Genomic DNA, 24575 nt, shown 5'->3' on the forward strand with positions numbered 1-24575 from the left:
TCAAAAGACAAAGAGCAAATCTTGGAAGCAGCACGAGACAAGCAAATCATCACATACAGTAGATCCTCAATAAGAAAGTTTGCAGATTCCTTATCAGAAATTTTGGAGGCCAGAAGACAGTGGGCCAGTGTATGCAACGTGCTAAAAGGATTCCTGTATGTGGCAAAACTGTCCTTCAAAAGTGAGGAAGAAATCAAAACATTCCCAAATAAACAAAAGATGAGGGAATTCTTAAGTACTAGACCTACCCTGCAAAAATGCTCAAGGGTCTCCTGCAAGTTGAAATGAAAGGACACTAGACAGTACTTCCATGCCATATGGATAAATAAAAAATCTTAATAAAGGTAAATACATGGGCAATTATAAAAGCTAGAATTGTTGTTACAGTGGTTTGTAACTGTACTTTTTGTTTTCTACATAATTTAGGAGACTAATGCATTTAAAGGAATTATTAGTTTATTTTTTTGTGCACACAGTTATAAAGATGTAATTTTGTGATACTGAAAGGAGTAGAAAGAAAGCTGTAAAGGAGCAGAGTTTTTATATGTTAATTGAAGTTAAGCTGCTATAAATAAAATTATAGTGTTATAACTTCAGGATGTTCAGTGTATCCTCATGATAACCACAAATGCAATAGCTACAGACATGTACAAAAGGAAATTAAGAAGGAATTTAAACATTTCACTCCAAAAAATTAAATACTATAGAAAACAGGAATTCAGACAATGAGGGACAAAAAGCTATAGGGCATATTGAAAACAAATTGCACAATGACAGAGGTAACTCTCTCCTTATCAATAATTAATTTAAAGGCAAATAGATTAAACTCTCCAAAAGAGAATGGGATTCAACATCATTTATAATAAAAACTCTCAGCAAAGTGGGTAAAGGAATGTACCTCAACATAATCAAGGCCATATGTGACAAGCCAACAGGTGGAAGTTTGAAAGCTTTTCCTTTAAGATCAAGAAGTAAAACAACGATGCCCACTACTACCACCTCTATTCAACATAATACTGCAAGTCCTACCCAGAGCAGTTAGGCAAGAAAAAATAAATAAAAGGCATCCAGTTGAAAAAGAAGAAGTAAAACTGTCTCTATTTGCAGATGACATAATATTATATATAGAAAACTCTAAAGACTCCTCCAAAAAACTTTTAAAACTGATAAATGAATTAAGTGAAGTTGCAGGAGACAAAATCAAATATAAAAATTAGTTGCGGGGACTCCCCTGGTGGTCCAGTGGCTAAGACTCCATGTTCCCAATGCAGGGGGCCCGGGTTCAGTCCCTGGTCGGGGAACTAGATCCCACATGCCGCAACTGAGTTCACATGCTGTGACTAACGACGCCGTATGCTGCTGACTAAAGATCCCACATGCCACAACTAAAGATCCCACATGCCGCAACTAAGACCCAGCACAGCCAAATTAAATAAATAAATATATAAATAAATAGTTAATAAAATGCATATTTTTTTGAAAATCAGTTGCATTTCCATATGCTAAGAACTATCAAAAACTTTTTTTAAAGCCTGGATGCAATAGCATGAAAAAGAATAAAATACCTAGGAATAAATTTAACCAAGGAGGTGAAAGATCTGTACACTGACAACTCTAAGATACTGATGAGAGAACTTACAGAAGTCACAAATAAATGAAAAGATATTCTGTGCTCATGGATTTGAAGAGTTAATATTGTTTAAATGTCCATACTACCCAAAGCATCCTACAAATTCAGTGCAATAAAAATTAAATTCCAATGGCATTTTTCACAGAAATAGAACAAATCATCCTAAAATTTTTGTGGAACCACAAAAGACCTCAAATAGTCAAAGCAGTCTTGAGAAAGAAGAACAAAGTTGAAGACATCACACTTCCTGATTTCAAACTATATTACAAAGCTGTAGTAATCTAAACAGTATGATATTGGCAGAAAAACAGATTCATAGATGAATGGAACAGAATAGAGAGCACAGAAATAAACCCATGCATGTATGGCCAATTTATTATAGAGGAGCCAAGAATATACAATGGGGAAAGGGCAGTCTCTTCAATAAAGGGTGTGGGTAAACTGGATAGCCACATGCAAAAGAATGAAACTGGACCACTATCTTTCAGCATACACAGAAATCAACTTATAAAGACTTGAATGTAAGACCTAAAACCATAAAACTCCTAAAAGAAAACAGAGGGTAAGCTCCTTGACGTCAGTCTTGGCAATGATATTTTTTTGGTTTTAACACCAGGAGGAAGGCACTAAAAGCAGAAATGAGCAAGTGAGACTAGTCAAACTAAAATGTTCCTATACAGCAGTGAAAACCATAAACAAAATGAAAAGACAACCTACAGAATGGGAGAAAATATTTGCAGATCTGATAAGGGGTTAATCTTCAAAGTATATAAGGAAATCATACAAGTCAGTCGCAAAACAAAATCCAATTAAATATAGGCAGAGAATCTGAATATACATCTTTTTTTATTCAATATTTATTTATTTATTTGGCTACGCCAGGTCTTAGTTGCAGCAGGTGGGATCTTTAGTTGCGGCAGGCAAACTCTTACTTGCAGCATGTGAGATCTAGTTCCCTGACCAGGAATCGAACCTGGGCCCCTGCATTGGGAATGCGGAGTCTTAGCCACTGGGCCATCAGGAAAGTCCCTGAATATATATCTTTTTAAAGAAGACATACAGGTGGCTAACAGGTACATAAAAAGGTGCTTAATGTCACTAATCATCAGGAAAATGCGGGTCAAAACCACTATCACCTCACACCTATTAGAATGGCTGTTATCAAACAGACAAGAAGTAGGAAGTGTTAGGAAGTGAAAAAAAGGGAACCCTTGTGCACTGTTGGTGGGAATGTAAATTGGTACAGCCACTATCAAAAACTGTTTGGAGGTTCCTCAGAAATTTAAAAATAGAACTGCCATACAGTCCAGCAATTCCATTTCTGGGTATTTATCTGAAGGAAGTGAAAACACTAACTCAAAAAGATATCTGTACTCCCATGTTCATTGCATGATTATTTACAGTAGCTAAGACATGGAAACAACCTAAATATCCATCAGTGGATGAATGGATAAAGAAAATGTGTATATCTACAATGGAATATTATTCAGCCATAAAAATGAAGGAAATACTGCCATTTGCAACAACATGAATGGGCCTTGAGGGCATTATGCTAAATGAGATAAACAGGAAGACTAGTACCACATGACCTCACTCATGTGCAGAATCTTAAAAAAAACAACAGCAACTGTTAGATACAAATTGGTGGTTGCCAGAGTTAGGGGTTTGGAGGCTTGGAAAAATGGGTGAAGGTGGTCCAAATAAAATAAGACATGAGGACGTAATGTGCAGCATGGTGGCTATAGTTAATAATAATGCATTGTATAGTTGAAACTTGCTAAGAGAGTGAATCTTTTTTTTATATATATATAAATTTATTTTATTTTATTTTATTTTTATTTTATTTATTTTATATTTGGCTGTGTTGGGTCTTCGTTGCTGCGCACAGGCTTTTCTCTGGTTGCAGCGAGCAGGGGCTACTCTTCGTTGTGGTGCGTGGGTTTCTCATTGCGGTGGCTTCTCTTGTTGTGGAGCACAGGCTCTAGGCATGTGGGCTTCAGTAGTTGTGGCCCACGGGCTCTAGAGCACTGGCTCAGTAGTTGTGGCGCACGGGCTTCGTTGCTCCACGGCATGTGGGATCTTCCTGGACCAGGGCTTGAACCCATGTCCCCTGCATTGGCAGGCGGATTCTTAACCACTGCGCCACCAGGGAAGCCCAAGAGAGTGAATCTTAAAGAGCTCATCACAAGAAAATAATTTGATACCATGTGTGGTGATGGACGTTAACTAGACTCATTGTGGTGATCATTTTGCAATATATACGTATAATGAATCGTTATGTATACCTGAAACTAATATAATATTTTATGTCAATTATACCTCAATTTTTAAAAAAGATTGGCAGAATAGATTAAAAACACATGATCCAACTATATACTGTGTATAAGAGACTCAGTTGAGATCCAAAGACACAAACAGGTTGCAAGTGAAAGGATGGGAAAAGATATTCCATGTAAATAGTAACCAAAAGAGAGCAGGAATGGCTAAAATAGACTTTAAACCCAAAAAGGTTACAAGAGACAAAGAAGGACATGTGTTTTTTAGAAAGATTCGGCAAGAAGATACAAAAACCGTAAGCATTTACACACATAATGACAGAACCTCAAAATATATGTAGCAAAAACTGACAGAATTGAAGGGAGAAATAAACAATTCTGCAATAATAATTGGAGACTTCAGTACCCCACTCAGTAATGAATACAACAAACAGAAAGATGATAAGTAAGGAACAGAGGACTTAGCACAATAAACCAACTAGATCTAAAAGATATTACAGAATACTCCACCCAACAACAACAGCATTTACATTCTTCTCAAGTGCACATGGGACATTTTCCAGGGTAGACTATATGTTAGGCACAAATTAAGTCTCAATAGATTTTAAAAGCCAGATATCATAGGAAGTATCTTTTCTGTCCACAGTGGATGAAGTTGGAAATCAGTAACATGAAGGAAACTGGAAATTTTACGAAACTGGAAATTCACACACTTTTAAAACAACCAGTTGGTCAGAAAAGAAATCACAAAGGAAGTTAGAAAATACTTAGATATGAATGAAAATGATAACACAACATACCAAAACTTATGGAATGCAGCAGTAGCAGTGCTACGTAGGAAATTTATAGCTATAAATGCTTACATTAAAAATCAAGAAAGAACTCAAATCAGCAACCTAACTTTACAACTTAATGACCTAGAAAAAGAACAAACTACACCTAAAGTTAACAAAAGGAAGGAAATAATATAGAGCAGAGATAAATGAAATAGAGAATAGAAAAACAATAGAGAAAATCAGTGAAACCAAAAGTTGGTTCTTCAAAAAGATAAGCATAATCAACAAACCTTGGGACTTCCCTGGTGGTGCAGTGGTTAAGAATCCGCCTGCCAATGCAGGGGACACAGGTTTGAGCCCTGGTCTGGGAAGATCCCACATGCCACGGAGCAGCTAAGCCCATGCACCACAGCTACTGAGCCTGTGCTCGAGAGCCTGCAAGCCACAACTACTGAAGCCTGTGCACTGCAACGAAGAGTAGCTCCCATTCGCCACAACTAGAGAAAGCCCGCGCACAGCAACGAAGACCCAGTGCAGCCAATAATTAATTAATTAATTAAAAAAGAAAAGAATCCACCTTCCAATGCAGGAGATGCGGGTTGGGGAACTAAGCTCCCATGTGCCACAACGAAGACCATGTGTGCTGCAACTAAGACCCAATTCAACCAAAAAAATAAACAAGAAAGAAATTTTTTTTTAAACTAGATGGACAAAGAAAAAAGCACCCAAATTACTAAACTCAGAAATGAAATGAGGGACTTCCCTGGTGGTGCAGTGGGTAAGACTCCGTGCTCCCAGTGCAGAGGGCCCGGGTTCTATCCCTGGTCGGGGAACTGGATCCCGCATGCTGCAACTGAAAGATCCCACATGCTGCAACTAAGACACAGAGCGGCCAAATAAATAAATAAATGTTTTCTAAAAAAAACAAATGAAATGAAAGTGGGGACATTACTACCAATTCTGCAGAAATGAAAAAGATTATAAGAGAGTACTGTGAACAGACGTACACCAAAAAATTGGATAATCTTGTTGAAATGGACAAATTTCTAGAAACACAAAACCTACTAAGACTAAATCATGAAGAAATAAAAAATCTGAATAGACCTATAACTAGTAAGGATATTGAATCAGTAATCAGAATCTCCCAACAAAGAAAAGCCCTTGACTTGATGGTTTTACTGGTGAATTCTACCAAATTAATACCAACCCATCTCATACTTTTCCAAAAAATTGAAGAGAAGGAAACACCTCCTCACTCACTGTATGAAGCCAGCATAACCCTGATACCAAAGCTTGGTGAAGACCCTACAAGAAAACTAGATACCAATACCTCTTATGAACATTGATGCGAAAGTCCTCAACAAAATACTAGCAAACAGAATTCAACAGCATATTAAAAGGATTATGCACAATGACCAGGTGGGATTTATTCCTGGAAGGCAAAGATGGTTCAGCATATGAAAATTGATCAGTGTGATACACTACATCAATAAAATGAAGGGGAAAAGAAACCACATGGTCATCTCAATTGATGCAGAAAAAGCATTTGACAAAATTCAACACCCTTTTATGATAAATGTACTCAACAAGGGCTTCCCTGGTGGCACAGTGGTTAAGAATCCACCTGCCAGTTCAGGGGACACGGGATCGAGCCCTGGTCCAGGAAGATTGCACATGCCGCAGAGCACCTAAGTGCATGTGCCACAACTACTGAGCCTGCGCTCTAGAGCCCACATGCCACAACTACTGAAGCCCGCGTGCCTAGAGCTCGTGCTCCACAACAAAAGAAGCCACCACAATGAGAAGCCTACACGCCGCAACGAAGAGTAACCCCCATTCACCGCAACTAGAGAAAGCCCACGCACAGCAACAAAGACCCAACACAGCCACAAATAAACATAAATGAAATAAATAATTTTTTTTAAAGTACTCAAAATAGGAATAGAAGGACTATCTGAACATAATAAAAGCCATATATGAAAACCCACAGCAAACATAATACTCAGTGGTGAAAGACTGAAAGCTTTTCCTCTATGATCAGGAACAAGACAAGGATGCCCACTTTCCTCACTTCTATTCAAAATAATATTGGAAGTTCTAGCCAGAAAAATTAGACAAGAAAGAGATATAAAAGGCAGCCAAATTGGAAAAGAAGAATAAAATTTTCTCTATTTGTATATTGTATGGTCTCTTGCAGTTGCGTTTCTATATACAGTGGGCAATCTGAAAAGGAAATTACAAAACCAGTTCCATTTGCAGTATCATGAAAAAGAATGAAGTACTTAGGAATTAACTTAATCAATGAGGTGAAAGAATTGTACAATGAAAGCTATAAAACATTGCTAAAAGAAATTAAAGATATAAATGAATGGTAACACATCCCATGTTCATAGATTAGAAGATTTAATATTGCTAAAATGTCAGTATTGTTCAAAGTGATCTACTGATTCAGTGCAATCCCTATCAAAATCCCAAAGACTTCTTTTTTTTTTTTCAGAAATAGAAAACCCATCTTAAAATTCATATAGAATCTCAAGGGATCCCCCACCCCGAATAACCAAAGCAATCCTAAAAAAGAACAAAACTGGAGGACTCACTTTTTTATTTCAAAACTTACTACAAAGTTATAGTAATCAAAGCAGTATGGTATAGGCATAAAGACAGGCACATAGACCCATGAAATAGAGTAGAGAACCTTGAAATAAACCATCACATATTTGGTCAAATGATTTTTTTACAAGTGTGCCAACACCATTCAATGGAAAAGGGATATAGTCTTTTCAGCAAATGGTGCTAGGAAAACTGAATATCCACATGCAAAAGTATGAAGTTGGTCCCTTACCAAACACCGTATACAAAAATTAATTCAAACCAGTCAAGGACCTAAATGTAAGACCTAAACCAATAAAAGTTGAAGAAGAAAACATAGAAAAAAAGTTTCACAGCAGTGGACTTGGCAGTAATTTCTTGGATATGACACCAAAGGCACAGGTAACCAAAGAAAAAATAGACAAATTGGACTTCATAAAAAATTTTAAATCAAAAGACACTATTCTGGCCTTCCCTGGTGGTGCAGTGGTTAAGAATCCGCCTGCCAGTGCAGGAGACACGGGTTCGAGCCCTGGTCCGGGAAGATCCCACATGCTGCAGAGCAGCTAAGCCCGTGCGCCACAACTACTGAGCCTGCACTCTAGAGCCCGCAAGCCACAACTACTGAACCCGTGTGCCACAACTACTGAACCCGTGTGCCACAACTACTGAAGCCCGTGTGCCTAGAGTCCGCAAGCCACAACTACTGAACCCGTGTGCCACAACTACTGAAGCCCGTGTGCCTAGAGCCCATGCTCTGCAACAAGAGAAGCCACTGCAATGAGAAGCCCACGCACCGCAATGAAGAGTAGCCCCCGCTCACCCCAACTAGAGAAAAGCCCGCACGCAGCAACAAAGACCCAACACAGCCATAAATAAATAAGTAAATAAATTTATTTTTAAAAAAAAGAAGACACTATTCCCAGAATAAAAAGGCAACCCACAGAATGGGAGAAAATATTTGCAAGTCGTATATCTTATAAGGTATTACTATGCAGAGTATATAGAGAACCCCTGGAACTCAACAACAAAAAGCCCAATTCAGAATGGACAAAGGACTTGAATATACATTTCTCCAAAGATTGTACAAATGGCCAATAAGCAAATAAAAAGGTGCTCAACGTCACTAATCATTAAGGAAATGCAAATCAAAACTATGAGATACCACTTCACACCCTCAGAATGGCTACTGTGAAAATAACAGAAAACAATAAGTGTTGACGAAGATGTGGAGAAATAGGAACCCTTGTGCTCTCTTGGGAATCTAAAAATGGTATAGCCACAGTGGAAAAGGGTAAGGAGGTTCCTCAAAAAATTAAAAATAAAATTACCCTATGATCCAGCAATTCAACTTCTGAGTATATACCCAAAAGAATTGAATGCAGGTTCTCAAAGAGATATTTGCATCCCCATATTTTAATTTTTATTTATTTTTGGCTGCGTTGGTCTTAGTTGCAGCACATGGGATCTTTTGTTGTGGCACGCGGGCTCTTCATTGTGGCGCACAAGCTTCTCTCTAGTTGCGGCACTCAGGCTCCAGAGTGCGTGGCTCTGTAGTTGCAGCACGCAGGCTCTTCAGTTGTGGCGCATGGGCTTAGTTGCCCTGTGACATGTGGGGATCTTAGTTCCCTGACCAGGGATCATACCTGCGTCCCCTGCATTGGAAGGCAGACTCTCAACCACTGGACCACCAGGGAACTCCTTTTTTAAAAAGAAATATTTATTTATTTATTTATTTATTTATTTATTTATTTATTTATTTATTTAGGCTACACCAGGTCTTAGTTGCAGCATGTGGTATCTTCATTGTGGCATATTTAGTTGCAGCATGCGAGATCTTAGTTGCAGCATGCATGTGGGGTCTAGTTCCCTGACCAGTGATTGAACCTGTGCCCCCTGCATTGGGAGTGCAGAGTCTTAACCCACTGGACTACCAGGGTAGTCTCTGCACCCCCATATTTTATTAACATTATTCATAGTAGCTAAAATATGGAGGCAACCCAGGTGTCCATAATAGATGAAGGGATAAGGAAAATATGGTTTTTACATACAATGGAATTATTGTTCAGCCTTTAAGAGGAAGTTTTGCAGTGTGATACAACATGGATGGACCTTGAGGACATTATGCTAAGTGAAATAATCCAGTCACAAAATGAAGCATACTACTGTATGATTCCACTTATATGAGATACTTAACGAGTAGTCAAAATCATAGAGACAGTAGAATGGTGGTTGTACGGGGCTGAAGGGAGGAGGGATTGGGAGTTACTGTTTAATAGGTATAGAGTTTCAGTTTTACAAGATGAAAAGAGTTATGGGATTGTATGGTGGAGATAACTACACAACAATGTGGATGTTCCCTTTTTTTTTTTTTTGACATACCACACGCGGCATGTGGGATCTTAGTTTCCCGACCAGGGACTGAACGCACACCCCCTGCAATGGAAGCGCAGAATCTTGACCACTGGCCCACCGGGGAAGTCCAATGTGGATGTTCTTAATACCACTAAACTGTACATTTTTTAATGGTTAAGATTATAAACTTTGTTACATGTGTTTTAACATAGTTAAAGAAAAATAGAATAGTATGAACAACTTTCTATAAGGCTGTCCACTATCACCACTTCTGTTTCACTTCATGAAACATTAGTCACCTAGGAATAGATTTAATGAAAGTTTGTAGACCTCTGTACTGAAAACCACCAAACATTATTGGAAAAAAGGACAATTAATGGAGAAATATGCCATATTTATGGGTTAGAAATCTCAATATTTTTTAGATGTCACATCTTACCAACTTGATCTATAAATTCAAATCCAATCAAAATCCAATTTTTATGGAAATTGGCTGATTCTGAAACATATATCTAATTGCAAAAGACCTAAAAAAGGTAAGATAATCCTGAAGAACAAAATTTAAGGACTTAAACTACCAATTTCAAGACTTACTGTGAAGATACACTAATTAAAACAGTAAGTATTTGCTTGGGCTAGATGGAATAGAATAGAGAGTCCGGGCAAAGACCCATAAACGTACTGTCACCTGATTTTATGACTAAGGTTTCACTGTGAATCAATGAGGAAAGGATGGGGACTTCCCTGGTGGTTCAGTGGTTAAGAACCCGCCTTCCAATGCAGGGGACATGGGTTCGATCCCTGGTCGGGGACCTAAGATCCCACATGCTGCAAGGGCACCTAAGCCCACGTACCACAACTGCTGAGCCCGTGCACTCGGGAGCCTGTGCGCCACAACTAGAGAGCCCACATGCTGCAATTACTGAGCCAGTGCGCCACAACTACTGAGCCCGTGCACTCTGGAGCCCATGTGCCACAACTAGAGAGAAGCCCGTGTGCTGCAATGAAAGTTCCCACATGCCGCAACAAAGATCCGACCTGCTGCAACTAAGACCCGACACAGCCAAATAAATAAATAAATATTTTTTTAAAAAATGAGGAAAGGATGGTTTTTTAATAAGTGGTGCTGAGTCAGTAGGCTCCTACGTCAATCCACACACACAAATTAATCTAAGATGAATCTTAGACCTGAATATCACCATTGAAACAATCACCTTTCTAGACGGAAAAATGGGAGAGTATTTTTTTATTGATTTTTTATTGAAGGATAGTTGAATTACCGATACACTGCTGTACAGCAAAGTGACTCAGTTATATATACATTCTTCTTCATATTCTTTTGTTATGGTTTATGACAGAGTATTGAATATAGTTCCCTGTGCTGTACAGTAGGACCTCATTGTTTATCCATGCTATATATACCAGTTTGCATCTCCTAGTCCCAAACTCCCAATCCAACCCTCTTCCACTCCCTTCCCCCTTGGCAACCATCAGTCTATTCTCTGTGTCCCTGACTCTGTTTCTTAGATAGGTTCATTTGTGTCATATTTTAGATTCCACGTATAAGTGATATCATATGGTATTTGTCTTTCTCTTTCTGACTTACTTCACTTAGTGTGATAATCTCTAGTTGCATCCACATTGCTGCAAATGGCATTATTTCATTCTTTTTTATGGCTGAGTAGTATTCCATTGCATATATGTACCACATCTTCTTTATCCATTCATCTGTCAGTGGACATTTAGGTTGTTTCCATGTCTTGGCCATTGTTAATAGTGCTGCTGTGAACATAGAGGTATATATATCTTTTTTTTTTTTTTTTTTTTTTTGGCTGTCTTGGGTCTTCGTTGCTGTGTGCAGGCTTTCTCTAGTTGCGGCAAGTGGGGGCTACTCTTCGTTGAGGTGTGCAGGCTTCTCATTGCAGTGGCTTCTCTTGTTGCGGAGCACGGGCTCTAGGTGCGTGGGCTTCAGTAGTTGTGGCTCATGGGCTCTAGTGCAGAGGCTCAGTAGTTGTGGCACACGGGCTTAGTTGCTCCGCAGCATGTGAGGTCTTCCCGGACCAGGGCTTGAACCCGTGTCCCCGAATTGGCAGGCAGATTCTCAACCACTGCGCCACCAGGGAAGTCCTTAATCCCCTGATTTTTAATGCAACTTAATTGCTATATGACTGTGAACAAACTCTGTAATACACAAATACCTCATGTATAAATAGGGATTATAATACCTATCTCATAAGGTTGTTTTGAGAATTAAGGAGATAACCTGTTATGATTGTGGCACAGTGGTTAAGACTTTGAAGCCAGCCTGCCTTAATTTGAAACTTGATTCCCCCAGTTGTTAGCTGTGTGACTTTAGGCAAATTTCTTACATTCACTGTTCATCAGCTTCTTCATTTAGAAAATGGGGGTTATAATACTACCTTTTTAAATATAGTTGTTAGGAGGACTAAGTAAGTTATAACTAATATAACAAGCACTCTGAAAGACAAATATAAGACATGACACCATAAAACTCCTCAAAGAGAATGTGGGCAAAACATCCTCTGACATAAATTGTAGCAATGTTTTCTTAGGTCATTCTTTCAAGGCAATAGAAATAAAAGCAAAAATAAACAAATGGGACCTAATCAGACTTACAAGCTTTTGCACAGCAAAGGAAACCATAAACAAAATGAAAAGACAAACTACAGATTGGGAGAAAATATTTGCAAACGATGCAACCAACAAGGGCTTCGTTTCCGAAATATACACACAGCTCATACAACTCAGTAACAAAAAAACAAACAACCCAATCAAAAAATGGGCAGAAGACCTAAATAGACATTTCTCCAAAGAAGACATACAGATGGCCAATAGGCATATGAAAAGATGCTCAACATTGCTAATTATTAGAGAAATGCAAATCAAAACTACAACAAGGTATCACCTCACACCGGTCAGAATGGCCATCATTAAAAAGTCTACCAATAACAAATGCTAGAGAGGGTGTGGCGAAAGGGGAACCCTCTTACACTGTTGGTAGGAATGTAAATTGATGCAGCCACTGTGGAAAATGGTATGGAGGTTCCTTAAAAAACTAGATGTGATCCGGCAATCCCACTCCTGGGCATATATCTGGAAAAAACACTAATTCAAAGATGCATGCACCTTAATGTTCATAACAGCATTATTTATAGTAGCCAAGACATGGAAGCCACCTAAGTGTCCATCAAGAGATGAATGGATAAAGAATATGTGGTGTATACATATATACTACTCAGACATAAAAAAGAATGAAATAATGCCATTTGCAGCAACATGGATGGTCCTAGAGATTATCATACTAAGTGAAGTAAGTCAGAAAGAGAAAGACAAATACCATATGATATCACTTATATGTGGAATCTAAAATGTACAAATGAACTTATTTACAAAACAGAAGCAGACTCAGACATAGAAAAACTTATGGTTTCCAAAGGGGAAAGGGGGTGGGGGAGGGATAAATTAGGATTTGAGAATTAGCAGATAAAAACTACTATATATAAAATAGATAAACAACAAGGTCCTACTGTATAGCACCGGAGACTATATTCAATATCCTGTAATAAACTATAATGGAAAAGAATATGAAAAAAAAAAAGCGCTCAATAAATGTTAGCTGTAATTATATGTTATTATATAAAGCATCTAGAACAAACAGTACATGAACGCTCATTAATAACATAGGTAAAATAGAACAAAAGAGACCCTCATGTATAGGTTAGAAAGATGGAGATTAGTAGGAACTAGAAGATTTTCATAGGTAGCCCATAGAAAATAATTTAAATTTGTTTAGTAAGTAGACTTGTGTAGCCATGTGTTAGAAGGACTTTGAATACCAAGCTGGAAAAGTTAAGACCTTTGACAACATAAAACATGTTTTCCAGAAAACTGATTTAAGACTGTTAGGCTGTCAGTATTGTATAGGCTAGATAGAAGAAAAGAGAGATTAAAGATGGAGTGATTGGCCAGGAGACTTGAGTAATTGGATACAGAAACAAAGGCAAATTTGAAATCGGTACACCAACTTTTCTGGGTTTTGGGCATGGTATTATGAATCTCTGCCTTTAACTCATTCCTTTCTCTATAGGTCTGTTAATGGAGTATACCGGATTGGACTATATGCTCTTAAAGATATGCCAGCTGGTACTGAACTCACTTATGATTACAACTTTCATTCCTTCAATGTTGAAAAACAGGTAAGAATGATAAATTCAAAAGAGTGTATGACCTTTGTCACAGTGCTCTGTATAACATGGGCCTTCGGTGAACATTACTGATTTGTAGCCACTGAGAAGTACATTGGAGAAGACAGTTTTTCACTCTTTACTCCACTTATCTAGGATACATAGGTCACAGTTATTCTTTCAGAACTGTGTAGAAGAGACTGCTCAATCATCTTTTGTCTCCAGTCAGTTCTTAATTTTTCTGGTGAAGTTTTCCCAAAATTTAATCTTTCCTTTCTACTACAGTAGAAACCCATTTATATTTATTTTATTCTCAATCAGTTATGTTCCTCTGTATGAAAATTTCTTGACTCAAACTTATTGTTGGGTGTCCAGATGCTCAGGCATTCTATTTGAACTTTTAAATGAGACTGCAGGCTAAAAGCATTATTCTCTTTCCCTTCAAAGCAACTGTGTAAGTGCGGCTTTGAGAAATGTCGAGGAATCATTGGAGGCAAGAGTCAACGCATGAATGGACTCACCAGCAACAAAAGTAGCCAGCCAGTGACCACACATAAAAAGTCTGGACGGTCAAAAGAGAAGAGGAAGTCTAAGCACAAGCTGAAGAAAAGGGTGAATAATAATCTCATGGTTTTCCCCAAATAGCTGCTTAGAGGCAATTATTGAAATAAGGGAAATACCAAAGGGTGGCATCTTTAGAGTTGTTGTAATATTCTTTGAGGTGATTTATGATTTATCTTGTTTTTCCTGCAATCTGGTCCGTCTGTTTTTTAGAGAGGCCACCTCTCTGAGGAACCCAGTGAAAACATCAACACTCCAACAAGATTGACCCCCCAATTACAAATGAAGCCAATGTCCAATCGGGAGAGGTAAAAAGGAGATTTGCTTACCTTAACTCTTTAAATTATGTGACTTGCTTGACAGTTTAAAAATTATTAAACATCTATATAGTTGAGTCATTTCTTTTGTGCAGGAAGGCTTTAAACAAGGATTCAGGGGTGAACTTGGGTGGGGGAAAGTATTTTTTCCCTAATTTCTAACTGAAATTTAGCATTTCCTTCAAATGTGACTGTAAGCAAAAGAAAAAGATATGTATATGTGTGTGTGTATAGTAGTTGCAGTTTCCATGAGTTTGTCACCAGTATTTACACTTTCATATCATGTTATAGGTATTACAGATATCTCAAAATATCATTTACACTCACTTCCATCTTAAAATTACTATGGTTGTTAAACCCAGCACTAGATCTTGTCATGTGTTAAAAATTAATGTTCATCTCTATATCGCAATTTCAGGGTTTTTGTTTAGTATTCTGAAAACTGTATTTCAGTTTATTCAGTTTCCTTTTAATCCTGTGTACTAAAAGTTACTTAACATTCATTTATGTATTTATTTATATATTTATTTATTTATTTTTGGCTGCGCTGGGTCTTTGTTGCTGCATGCAGCCTTTCTCTGGTTGCAGCGAGTGGGGGCTACTCTTTGTTGCAGTGCATGGGCTCTAGGTGCACGGGCTTCAGTAGTTGTGGCACACAGGCTCAGTAGTTGTGGCTCGCGGGCTCTAGAGCACAGGCTCAGTAGTTGTGGCACACGGGCTTAGTTGCTCCACGGCATGTGGGATCTTCCCAGACCAGGGCTCAAACCCGTGTCCCCTGCATTGGCAGGAGGATTCTTAACCACTGCACCACCAGGGAAGTCCCTAAAGTTACTTAAAATTTTAAACACTTTTAATTAACATTGTTCAGAGGAGGGTTACATGGGCTTCACCAAACTGCCAAAGGAATGAATGCCACAGAAAAGGTTAAGAATCCCTGTTTTGTTGATAAATTAACAGAACAATAAAAAGGATCTTTAGTGGTCATCTTTGCTTTTCCCTATATTGAGATAATATTTGTCTGTGTCAGAAGAGAAGTAAATATGTATGTCCTATTTTTCAAATTGTCTTGGGACATTTCCTACATCTTCCCTAACTACACACTCCAATATCTTAGAAAGTTCATCCTTATTTATAACTTTCCTATATTTTAGCCCCTTTCATTCTATTTCACTTTGAATCATAGAAATTTTAAACTTCAGTAAAACAGAGAAGTCCAGTGGTTCTCTACTTCAGCTCCATAGTGGCTTAGGGAGCTTTTTAAAACTCCTGATGCCCAGGCCACACTCCAAAACACTCACATCAGAATTTTCAGAGGTGGAACCCAGGTATCAGTAGTTTATAAAGCTCCCCAAGTGATCTCAATGTGCAGCCAAAGTCAAGAACTATAAAATTAGTCTAATCTCCATTTACTGAGGCACATAGTTTGAGGCTTATTCAAGGTCACATCTGTTTATATGTGTGCTAGGGTGAAAATCAAATTATGGAATCATCAAAATTGTGTAGGGTTAATCAAGTTACATATAACTCATTTAACTTTAGAGATCCATGTGGTGGCACTGTACCTAACATGGTTTGCCCAGTGCATATCCATCTTAAATATCTATGCCTTTATCTGCCACTCCAGTTCTCCTTGTTATAGCTGATCCTAAGCCTATACTTCATCTTGGCAACTTACTTTAGAATTTGTAAAAATACTCCATAAAGCTCTGCCTTCAAGTCAGCCCGCTTCAGTTGCCAAAATTGTTGCAGCTTTTAGGTGGTATTTGTCAGTTATTTGTAAATATTACAGACAAATGTTTTGTGTTATGTGAAATAAATCAAGATTCAAAACTGAATAATGTTTCTCCATATGTAATTCTCTTTATAAGAGCTGATTTCACTGATAAGTATTCATTTATGTCATCATAACAGTGGCTTACATAGAGTAGACATTAATAAATACTTATTGAATTGATAAATAAAGGGGCTCCTTTCCTCCTTCCTTACAGAAACTTCGTATTAAAGCATCATGTATTCTTGGTCCGAAACTGGGAGAAGATTCGGCAGAAACAGGAGGAAGTAAAGCACACCAGTGATAATATTCATTCAGCATCATTATATACCCGTTGGAATGGCATCTGCCGAGATGACGGGAACATTAAGTCTGGTAAGGACTGAGAAACATTCTTCTTAATTCCATAAGGTTGCCTCAAAAGTGATTATTTTACTTATTTTCAAACGGTTTATTCAAAGATTCTGTTTAGTCTGGACCAAAAAAGTTAAGCTCCAAACATACAAGTATCAGTCAGCAATAACCTATCCATCCCAGCTCTTCAACTTCCTTGTCTCTACTCTGAGGAACAGGAAGAAACCCCCTTCCACCAGCCTCCCAAACATCACCTACACCCTGAAAGTTACTAGACATGAGATAGGTAGTGGGTGCTCTGTGTTCCACCAGGGAATTCCCTGCTTCTGCTTTTTGAGGGAAAGTAGGAAAGGATAAAAGAAGAACATGAAGGGAATTCCCTGGCGGTCCAGTGGTTAGGACTTGGCACTTTCACTGCTGGGGCCCCGGTTCGATCCCCGCTCAGGGAACTAAGATCCTGCAAGCCGAGGGGTGCGGCAAAAAAAAAGTAGAAGCAGTCTGCATGGTGTATGAGGCAACATGCTGAGTGAGAACTAGATCCATTTAGAAATTTGCCCAGAATCTTATATCTTCTCAGTGATTTGATTGACATAAATTCCCTGATCTTATATTCCAGTTAGTTCAAATCTTCTGATAATAGCAATAATTATTTCCTGAGTAATTTTTATAGGTCAGGCACTGAGCTAAAACACATTAAAACATTATCTCATTTGATCTACAGAGATTACCTCTTGAGGGAAGTACAGGCATACCTCATTTTATTGCGCTCACTTTATTGCACTTTGCACATACTGTGTTTTCTACAAATTGAAAGTTTTGTGGCATCCCCGCTTGGAGCAAGTCTGCCGCGCCATTTTTCAAAGGGCACTCTCTCACTTCGTGTCTCTGTGTCACATTTTGGTAATTCTCACAATATTTCAAACTTTTTCATTATTATTATATTTGTTATGGTGATCTGTGATCAGTGATCATTGATGTTACTCTTGTAATTGTTTTGGGGAGGCTCAAACCATGCCCATATAAGACGGTGAACTTAATAAATGCTGTATGTGCTCTGACTGCTCTACCAGCCAGCCATTCCCTGCCCCCCACATCTTCCACCCCGCCCCCCCACCCAACGCCCCATCTCTCTCCCTTTCCTCAGGCCTCCCTATCCCCTGAGACACAGCAATATTGAAATTAGGCCAACTAATAACCCTACAGTGGCCTCTAAAGAGTTCAAGTGAAAGGAAGAGTCGCACGTCTCTCACTTGAAATCAAAAGCTAGAAATGATTAAGCTTAGTGAGGAAGGCAACGCCTTAAGCCGAGACAGACCGAAAGCTAGACCTCTTGCGCCAAACAGTTAGCCAAGCTGTGAATGAAAAGGAAAAGTTCTTGAAGGAAATTAAAAGTGCTACTCCAGTGAACACAAGAATGATAAGAAACCAGAACAGCCCTATTGCTGACTTGGAGAAAGTTTGAGTGGTCTGGATAGAAGGTCAAACCAGCCACAACATTCCCATAAGCCAAAGTCTAATCCAGAGCAAGGCCCTAACTCTCTTCAGTTCTATGAAGGCTGAGAGATGTGAAGAAGTTGCAGAAGAAAAATTTGAAGCTAGCAGAGGTTGGTTCATGAGGTTTAACATCGAAGTACAAGGTGAAGCAGCGAGTGCTGATGTACAAGCTACAGCAAGTTATCCAGAAGATCCAGCTAAGATCATTAATGAAGGTGGCTACACTAAACAACAGATTTTCAATGTAGATGAAACAGCCTTATACTGGAAGAAGATGCCATCTTAGGACTTCATAGCTAGAGAGAAGAAGTCAGTGCCTGGCTCAAAGGTTCAAAGGACAGGCTGACTCTCTCTGTTAGGGGCTAATGCAGCCAGTGACTTTAAGTTGAAACCAGTGCTCATTTACCGTTCCAAAAATCCTAGGGTCCTTTCGAATTATGCTAAATCTACTCTGCCTCTGCTCTTTCAAATGGAACAACAAAGCCTGGACGACAGCACATCTGTTGACAAAGCCCACTGTTGAGACCTACTGCTCAGGAAAAAAGATTCCTGTCAAATTGTTACTGCTCATCGACAATGCACCTGGTCATCCAAGAGCTCTGATGGAGATGTACAACGAGATTAATGTTGTTTTCATGCCTGCTAGCACAACATCCACTCTGCAGCCCATGGATCAAGGAGTAATTTCCACATTCAAGTCTTATTATTTAAGAAATACATTTCATAAGGCTACAGCTGCCACAGATAGTGATTCCTCTGATGGATCTGGGCAAAGGAAATTGAAAACCTTCTGGAAAAGATTCTAGATGCCATTAAGAACATTCATGGTTCACGGGAGGAGGTCAAAATATCAACATTAACAGGAGTTTGGAAGTCGTTTCCAACCCTCATGGGTGACTTTGAGGGGTTCAAGACTTCAGTGTAGAAAGTAACTGCAGATGTGGTGGAAATAGCAAGAGAACTAGAAATAGAAGGGGAGCCTGAAGGTGAGACTGAACTGCTGCACTCTCATGGTAAAATCTTCACGGATGAGGAGTTGCTTCGTATGGATGAGCAAAGAAAGTGGCTTCTTGAGATGGAATCTACTCCTGGTGAAGACGCTGTGAAGATTTTGTTGAAATGGCAACAAAAGATTTAGAATATTACATAAACTTAGTTGCTAAGGCAGTGACAGGGTTTGAGAGGATTGACTCCAATTTTGAAAGAAGTTCTGTGGGTAAAATGCTATCAAAGAGCATTGCATGAGAGAAAAAAAAAAGTACTGCATGCTGCAGAGAAATCATTCATGAAAGGAAGAGTCAAAGATGCAGCAAACTGCACTGCTGCCTTGTCTTGAGAAACTGCCTCAGCCACCCCAGCCTTCAGCAACCACCACCCTGATCAGTCAGCAGCCATCAACACCGAGGCAAGGCCCTCTATCAGCAAAAAGATTACAACTCGCTGAAGACTCAGATGACGGTTAGCACTTTTTGGCAATAAAGTATTTTTTAATTAAGGTATGTACATTGTTTTTTTAGATATAATGCTATTGCACACTTAATAGACTACAGGATAGTGTAAATATATCTTTCACGTGTGCTGGGAGACGAAGACCTCCGTGTGACTCCCTTTCTTGCAATATTCGCATTATTGCAGTGTTCTGGAACCAAACCTGCAATATCTCCGAGGTGTGCCTGTACTACCACTCTTCCCATTTTACTGTTGAGAAGCTGAGACCCAAAGTTTAAGTAACTTTCCCAAAATCAGACAGCTAGTAAGCAGTGAGACCAGAATTCAAAAGCAGACAGACTCATTTTGAAACCCAAACTTGCAACTACTCTATAGCATTTGGCCATTAGTAAGTCCCTTTAAATTGCAGGATTTGTCTCTCTGGTAAACTCCAGTGTTTTCTGATTTTTCTTTAAGGAGGAGAGAAACAACTCCATAACCACTAATCTACTTAGTCACTTTAAGGAAAATAGCGAAAATCGCAGGAATCCATCACAGAAGAGAAAGAGCTCCTCTTTTCCTGAAACTAATTTTCACTTTATCCTTCCAGACGTCTTCATGACCCAGTTCTCCGCCCTGCAGACTGCTCGATCTGTTCGAACAAGACGGTTGGCAGCAGCAGAGGAAAACATTGAAGTAGCTCGGGCAGCCCGCCTAGCCCAGATCTTCAAAGAGATCTGTGATGGCATAATCTCTTATAAAGGTGACCATATTTACCACAAATTCCTTCTCCTTAGCTTTTTAAAAAATTATATCACTTACCTCACCTGAGATATCCAAGACCAAGAACACATGACAGTTTAGGGCTAGGAATTTAGGTGGTTTACTTAGTTCTTCCTTTGTCAGAGTATAGAATTATAGGACTGATTATAGTCTTCAGGGATTATTGTCTCTAAATCCCTGGATCTTTAGGTTAATTTTTTGTATTTATTGGAATTTTATCATAGTTAAGTACTATATTTAGAAATCACATTTTTTAGCTGTAGGATAGAAAGAAGTAGGTCTTTGTCTTGGATATAATTTTCCTGAATGAGGCAATGAATTAGCAATTTAAGAAAAAAGTATTATGAATGTATGACATCTGTGGTTCTTAACCTTTTTTGATTGACAGATATCTTTGAGAATAAAGTTGTGGACTCTTACCCCAGAAAAATATTATGTACATAATTTTGCATATATTTTGGAAGGTTCACAGGCCCTAACTTCTACATTAAGGAAAAGGATATAAAGTTGCAAAAAAATTACTTTCGAAGCATTTTCATGCAAACATATTTACCCCCCTCCTTTCCTCTTCCAAGACACATCTCGTGGATATGTGTTGGGGGTGAGGGTGGAGAAGGAGAGAATTTTTAATTTTAGGTAGGTAGTTTGGTAATGTACATGATTTTTTCTGACCAGGAAATTTGTAGATATTTAAAATGAGAGATTTGAACAAAGAATTGCAGCTTTTGCCATCAGCTTTCTTGTCTGTTTTATTTTTTTATAATTGAGGTATAGTAAATTTACAATATTATATGTTACAGGTGTACAGTATAGTGATTGGCAATTTTTAAGTTATAAATTTTTGTTATCACAATTTTTATAGTTATTACAGAATATTGGCTATATCCTTGTGTTGTACAGTAATATATTCTTGTTGCTTATTTTATACATAATAGTTTGTACCTCTTAATCTGCTACCCCTATCTTGCCCTTCCCCAGTTCCCTCTCCCTACTGGTAACCACTAATTTGTTCTCCATATCTGTGAGTCTTTTTTGTTGTTGTTATAATCAGCCATCAACTTTTGCTTCCTTCCTTTCCCTAAATTCTGAGGAATTTGGTTTTCTTTCTCTACTATTTATCATCATGTTTTAGTGGTTTTTTGCCATTTTGTTAACCTAAGGATGGAAAGAAGAAAGGGGAGACCAGCCTGTCCTAATATGTAAAGTTTTGTGGCACCTACTCCCTTTACATTCCCTAAAGATCACACTCTGTATTCTCAACCAGCCCCATCTGATCTAATGTGAAACAGCAGTAGATGTATCTATATGTCACTGCATTCTGGGCATGAAACAATAGGCTTTTTCTCTCTGTGTAGTGAGTTGTTAGAAAGTAAGATAGCAAGTGAGAAGCAGCCCCACACCATGAATTCTGTTTTCATAATACAGAGCAACTGTTATAAGAAGATGGATTCCAGAAAATATTTAGAGTACTGAATTATTCATTATCTGGAATTTAATAGAATCCAAACCAACAGAGTAATATTAACTATGGGCAGTTAATGAGAACTAGAAAACATTTTTTGGATGAGATGATCTTTGATGTAATAAATTTTGTTGAGTAGGAATTTGCCCTAAGCACCCTAGCTACTTCAGTAAGTTCCCATCTCTCATTCTTCTTAGAAAGTTTTCATTACCCAACTAACACTGTTTTATTTTATATTTCAAGTATATACACTGTATCTTTCATATTCCAGGTAATCCTGAAAGCATCTTCTGATCTCTACCTTTGACTGCCCACATTTCTGGAAAGTCCTTGCATTTTTCACTGGCCTCAAAAAAAAAATTAGATTTTTTTTTTCCTAACTTTAAATTTTAGGGATTCTACTTTTTCAGTTAGGAGTTAATACTTGCCTCCCTTGTTTCTTATAGTCAGACCTTCTACTAAACCTTGCATTCTCTTGCAGATTCTTCCCGACAGTCACTGGCAGCACCACTTTTAAACCTACCCCCAAAGAAAAAGTAAGTTTACATATGTGGGAATCATTTGAGTTTTAGAAAAGTCCTAAGTGTACCAGATTGACACCCTGGCTTTATGTTCCAGGAATGCTGATTATTATGAGAAGATCTCTGATCCCCTAGATCTTTCCACCATAGAGAAGCAGATCCTCATTGGTTATTATAAGACAGTGGAGGCTTTTGATGCTGACATGCTCAAGGTGTTTCGGAATGCTGAGGTATTTTTCACTGACTTCAAACACAGATTAAGAAGTTTGTTCTGAAGAGATCTATTCTAGAAGTTTAAGATTTTTACACTCTTCTCCTAGCAACCTTCATATTTCTGATTAAGAAAGACAACAATTTTTATCGAGTACCCTTAGGATAAGGGTTATAGTTTACTAAATATTGGAAATATAATAAATGAAGGCAGTGATATGACCAGAGTGGAAGGTTAAATCATACTCCCAAAACAATTTCTGTAAAAACCTAATTTAGTGCTGAACCTTTATGTTTATGTAATACAGACATTTTACTACATTTAAGTCATATCTGTAGTCTCTTTTCTCAAGACAATAAGTATATGTGAAATACACAGAAATATGCATAGGCAAATAAATATATCTTAAGGATGGAATTGAGGGGTATTACACTAATAGGTTGCAGAATAGGTGAAGCTCATTGGAGAGAAGGTGGTCTTGAACTGATTTAAAGGAGAGGATGGGTATGATGTGTAGAAGAGAGGATATCGTTCAGTGATTTTGAAATACCTTGGAGAGGTGTTTGAAGGACAAAAGAGACTACTAGATGAAGGAGGAATTGAGACTGAAGACAAGAAATGACAGAAAAACAGACAAGTGCGAGAAAAATTATAGCAATTTTGAATTTTAACATGCATTCTCCTGAAACCCAGCTTTCAAATATATTTAAACTTGTAGCTTTGTCCCTAGTATCTATTAGACAAAGGTAAATGGAGAGATTCTCCGCGTTATGCTTGCAGTACTTAATCATGTTCCATGGCCACTGTGTTTTTGATCCTAATGGATAATAAGGTCTATGATAGGAGTCGAATAATAGAGCAACAGAGCAAATGGAAAAATTACCATGCAGATTCTAATTTTAATTCATTTTAGTTCAGTTTAAGTTGTTTTCAACTGTCTGGCACCTATATTTGTTGCTATTAAAAATATGTTAACCAAATGGGAGGGTAAAGAAAATCCTGCTACCTCTTCAGGTATATTTTTAAGCCATATTGAGAAGACAAACATTTCTTTCTTCTGCTTTCTTCAGAAGTATTATGGACGTAAATCGCCGGTGGGAAGAGATGTTTGCCGCCTACGAAAGGCCTATTACAATGCCCGGCACGAGGCATCAGCCCAGATTGATGAGATTGTGGGAGAGACAGCAAGTGAGGCAGACAGCAGTGAGACCTCAGTCTCTGAGAAGGAGAACGGTCATGAGAAGGACGATGATGTTATCCGCTGTATCTGTGGCCTCTACAAGGACGAAGGCCTCATGATCCAGTGTGACAAGTGCATGGTGAGGGTCAAGAGGTGAAGCAGAAGCCTGGTCCTGATGAGCATGGTGACTATATTCAAAGCAGCAGCCCCTGCCTCTTTTGGCGTGGCTTGACGGGCTTTTTATAAACTCTAACTTTGCCTTGGTTTCTGTTATCCTTTACTGTTCACCATATTGTCCTTCTCCTTTTTGATATCTCCCCCTTTCATTTTATCCTTCTCTTCTTTTTTCTACCTCCCATTCTTTCTGCCCACTTTCCACTGCACACTTCTAATGTAATCTGGATCAAGAAGAATGATAATATTTAGGATAGTGCTTTGCCTGAAAAACATTAGAGGTGCTACACTCTATATAGCATTAATACAGATGGAATGCAATATATGGAGCTCCTGATGAAGGAGTCAAGGCCTGGATTTGAGCCCTAGTATCCCCATCTGATTCATCTGCACTCATTACCTTATGGAAAATGGAGTTATGAGTAACACGTAGGATTGTTGGTAGGATATAATTAGGTAAGGATAAGTCAAAACATAACTATAAAGCC

The 24575-nt window shown here is 38.3% G+C and overlaps 1 protein-coding gene across 10 annotated transcripts in view; it reads left to right on the forward strand.

Annotated features, from left to right (window-relative positions):
* Nucleotides 1-24575, forward strand: part of ASH1L (ASH1 like histone lysine methyltransferase) — a 208041-nt gene that overhangs the window by 174777 nt on the left and 8689 nt on the right. For 9 of the 10 annotated variants that reach the window (XM_061183329.1, XM_061183336.1, XM_061183330.1 and 6 more), the window contains 8 exons: nucleotides 13735-13843; nucleotides 14279-14443; nucleotides 14606-14700; nucleotides 16698-16855; nucleotides 20367-20519; nucleotides 22483-22537; nucleotides 22620-22752; nucleotides 23804-24052. In XM_061183329.1, coding sequence (XP_061039312.1) covers nucleotides 13735-13843; nucleotides 14279-14443; nucleotides 14606-14700; nucleotides 16698-16855; nucleotides 20367-20519; nucleotides 22483-22537; nucleotides 22620-22752; nucleotides 23804-24052 — 1117 coding nt within the window. The remainder of the gene's footprint in view (nucleotides 1-13734; nucleotides 13844-14278; nucleotides 14444-14605; nucleotides 14701-16697; nucleotides 16856-20366; nucleotides 20520-22482; nucleotides 22538-22619; nucleotides 22753-23803; nucleotides 24053-24575) is intronic. The other variant, XM_061183334.1, reaches the window with a different exon arrangement.

This window comes from Eubalaena glacialis, chromosome 3 (assembly GCF_028564815.1).
Source record: "Eubalaena glacialis isolate mEubGla1 chromosome 3, mEubGla1.1.hap2.+ XY, whole genome shotgun sequence".
Classification (NCBI taxonomy): domain Eukaryota; kingdom Metazoa; phylum Chordata; class Mammalia; order Artiodactyla; family Balaenidae; genus Eubalaena; species Eubalaena glacialis.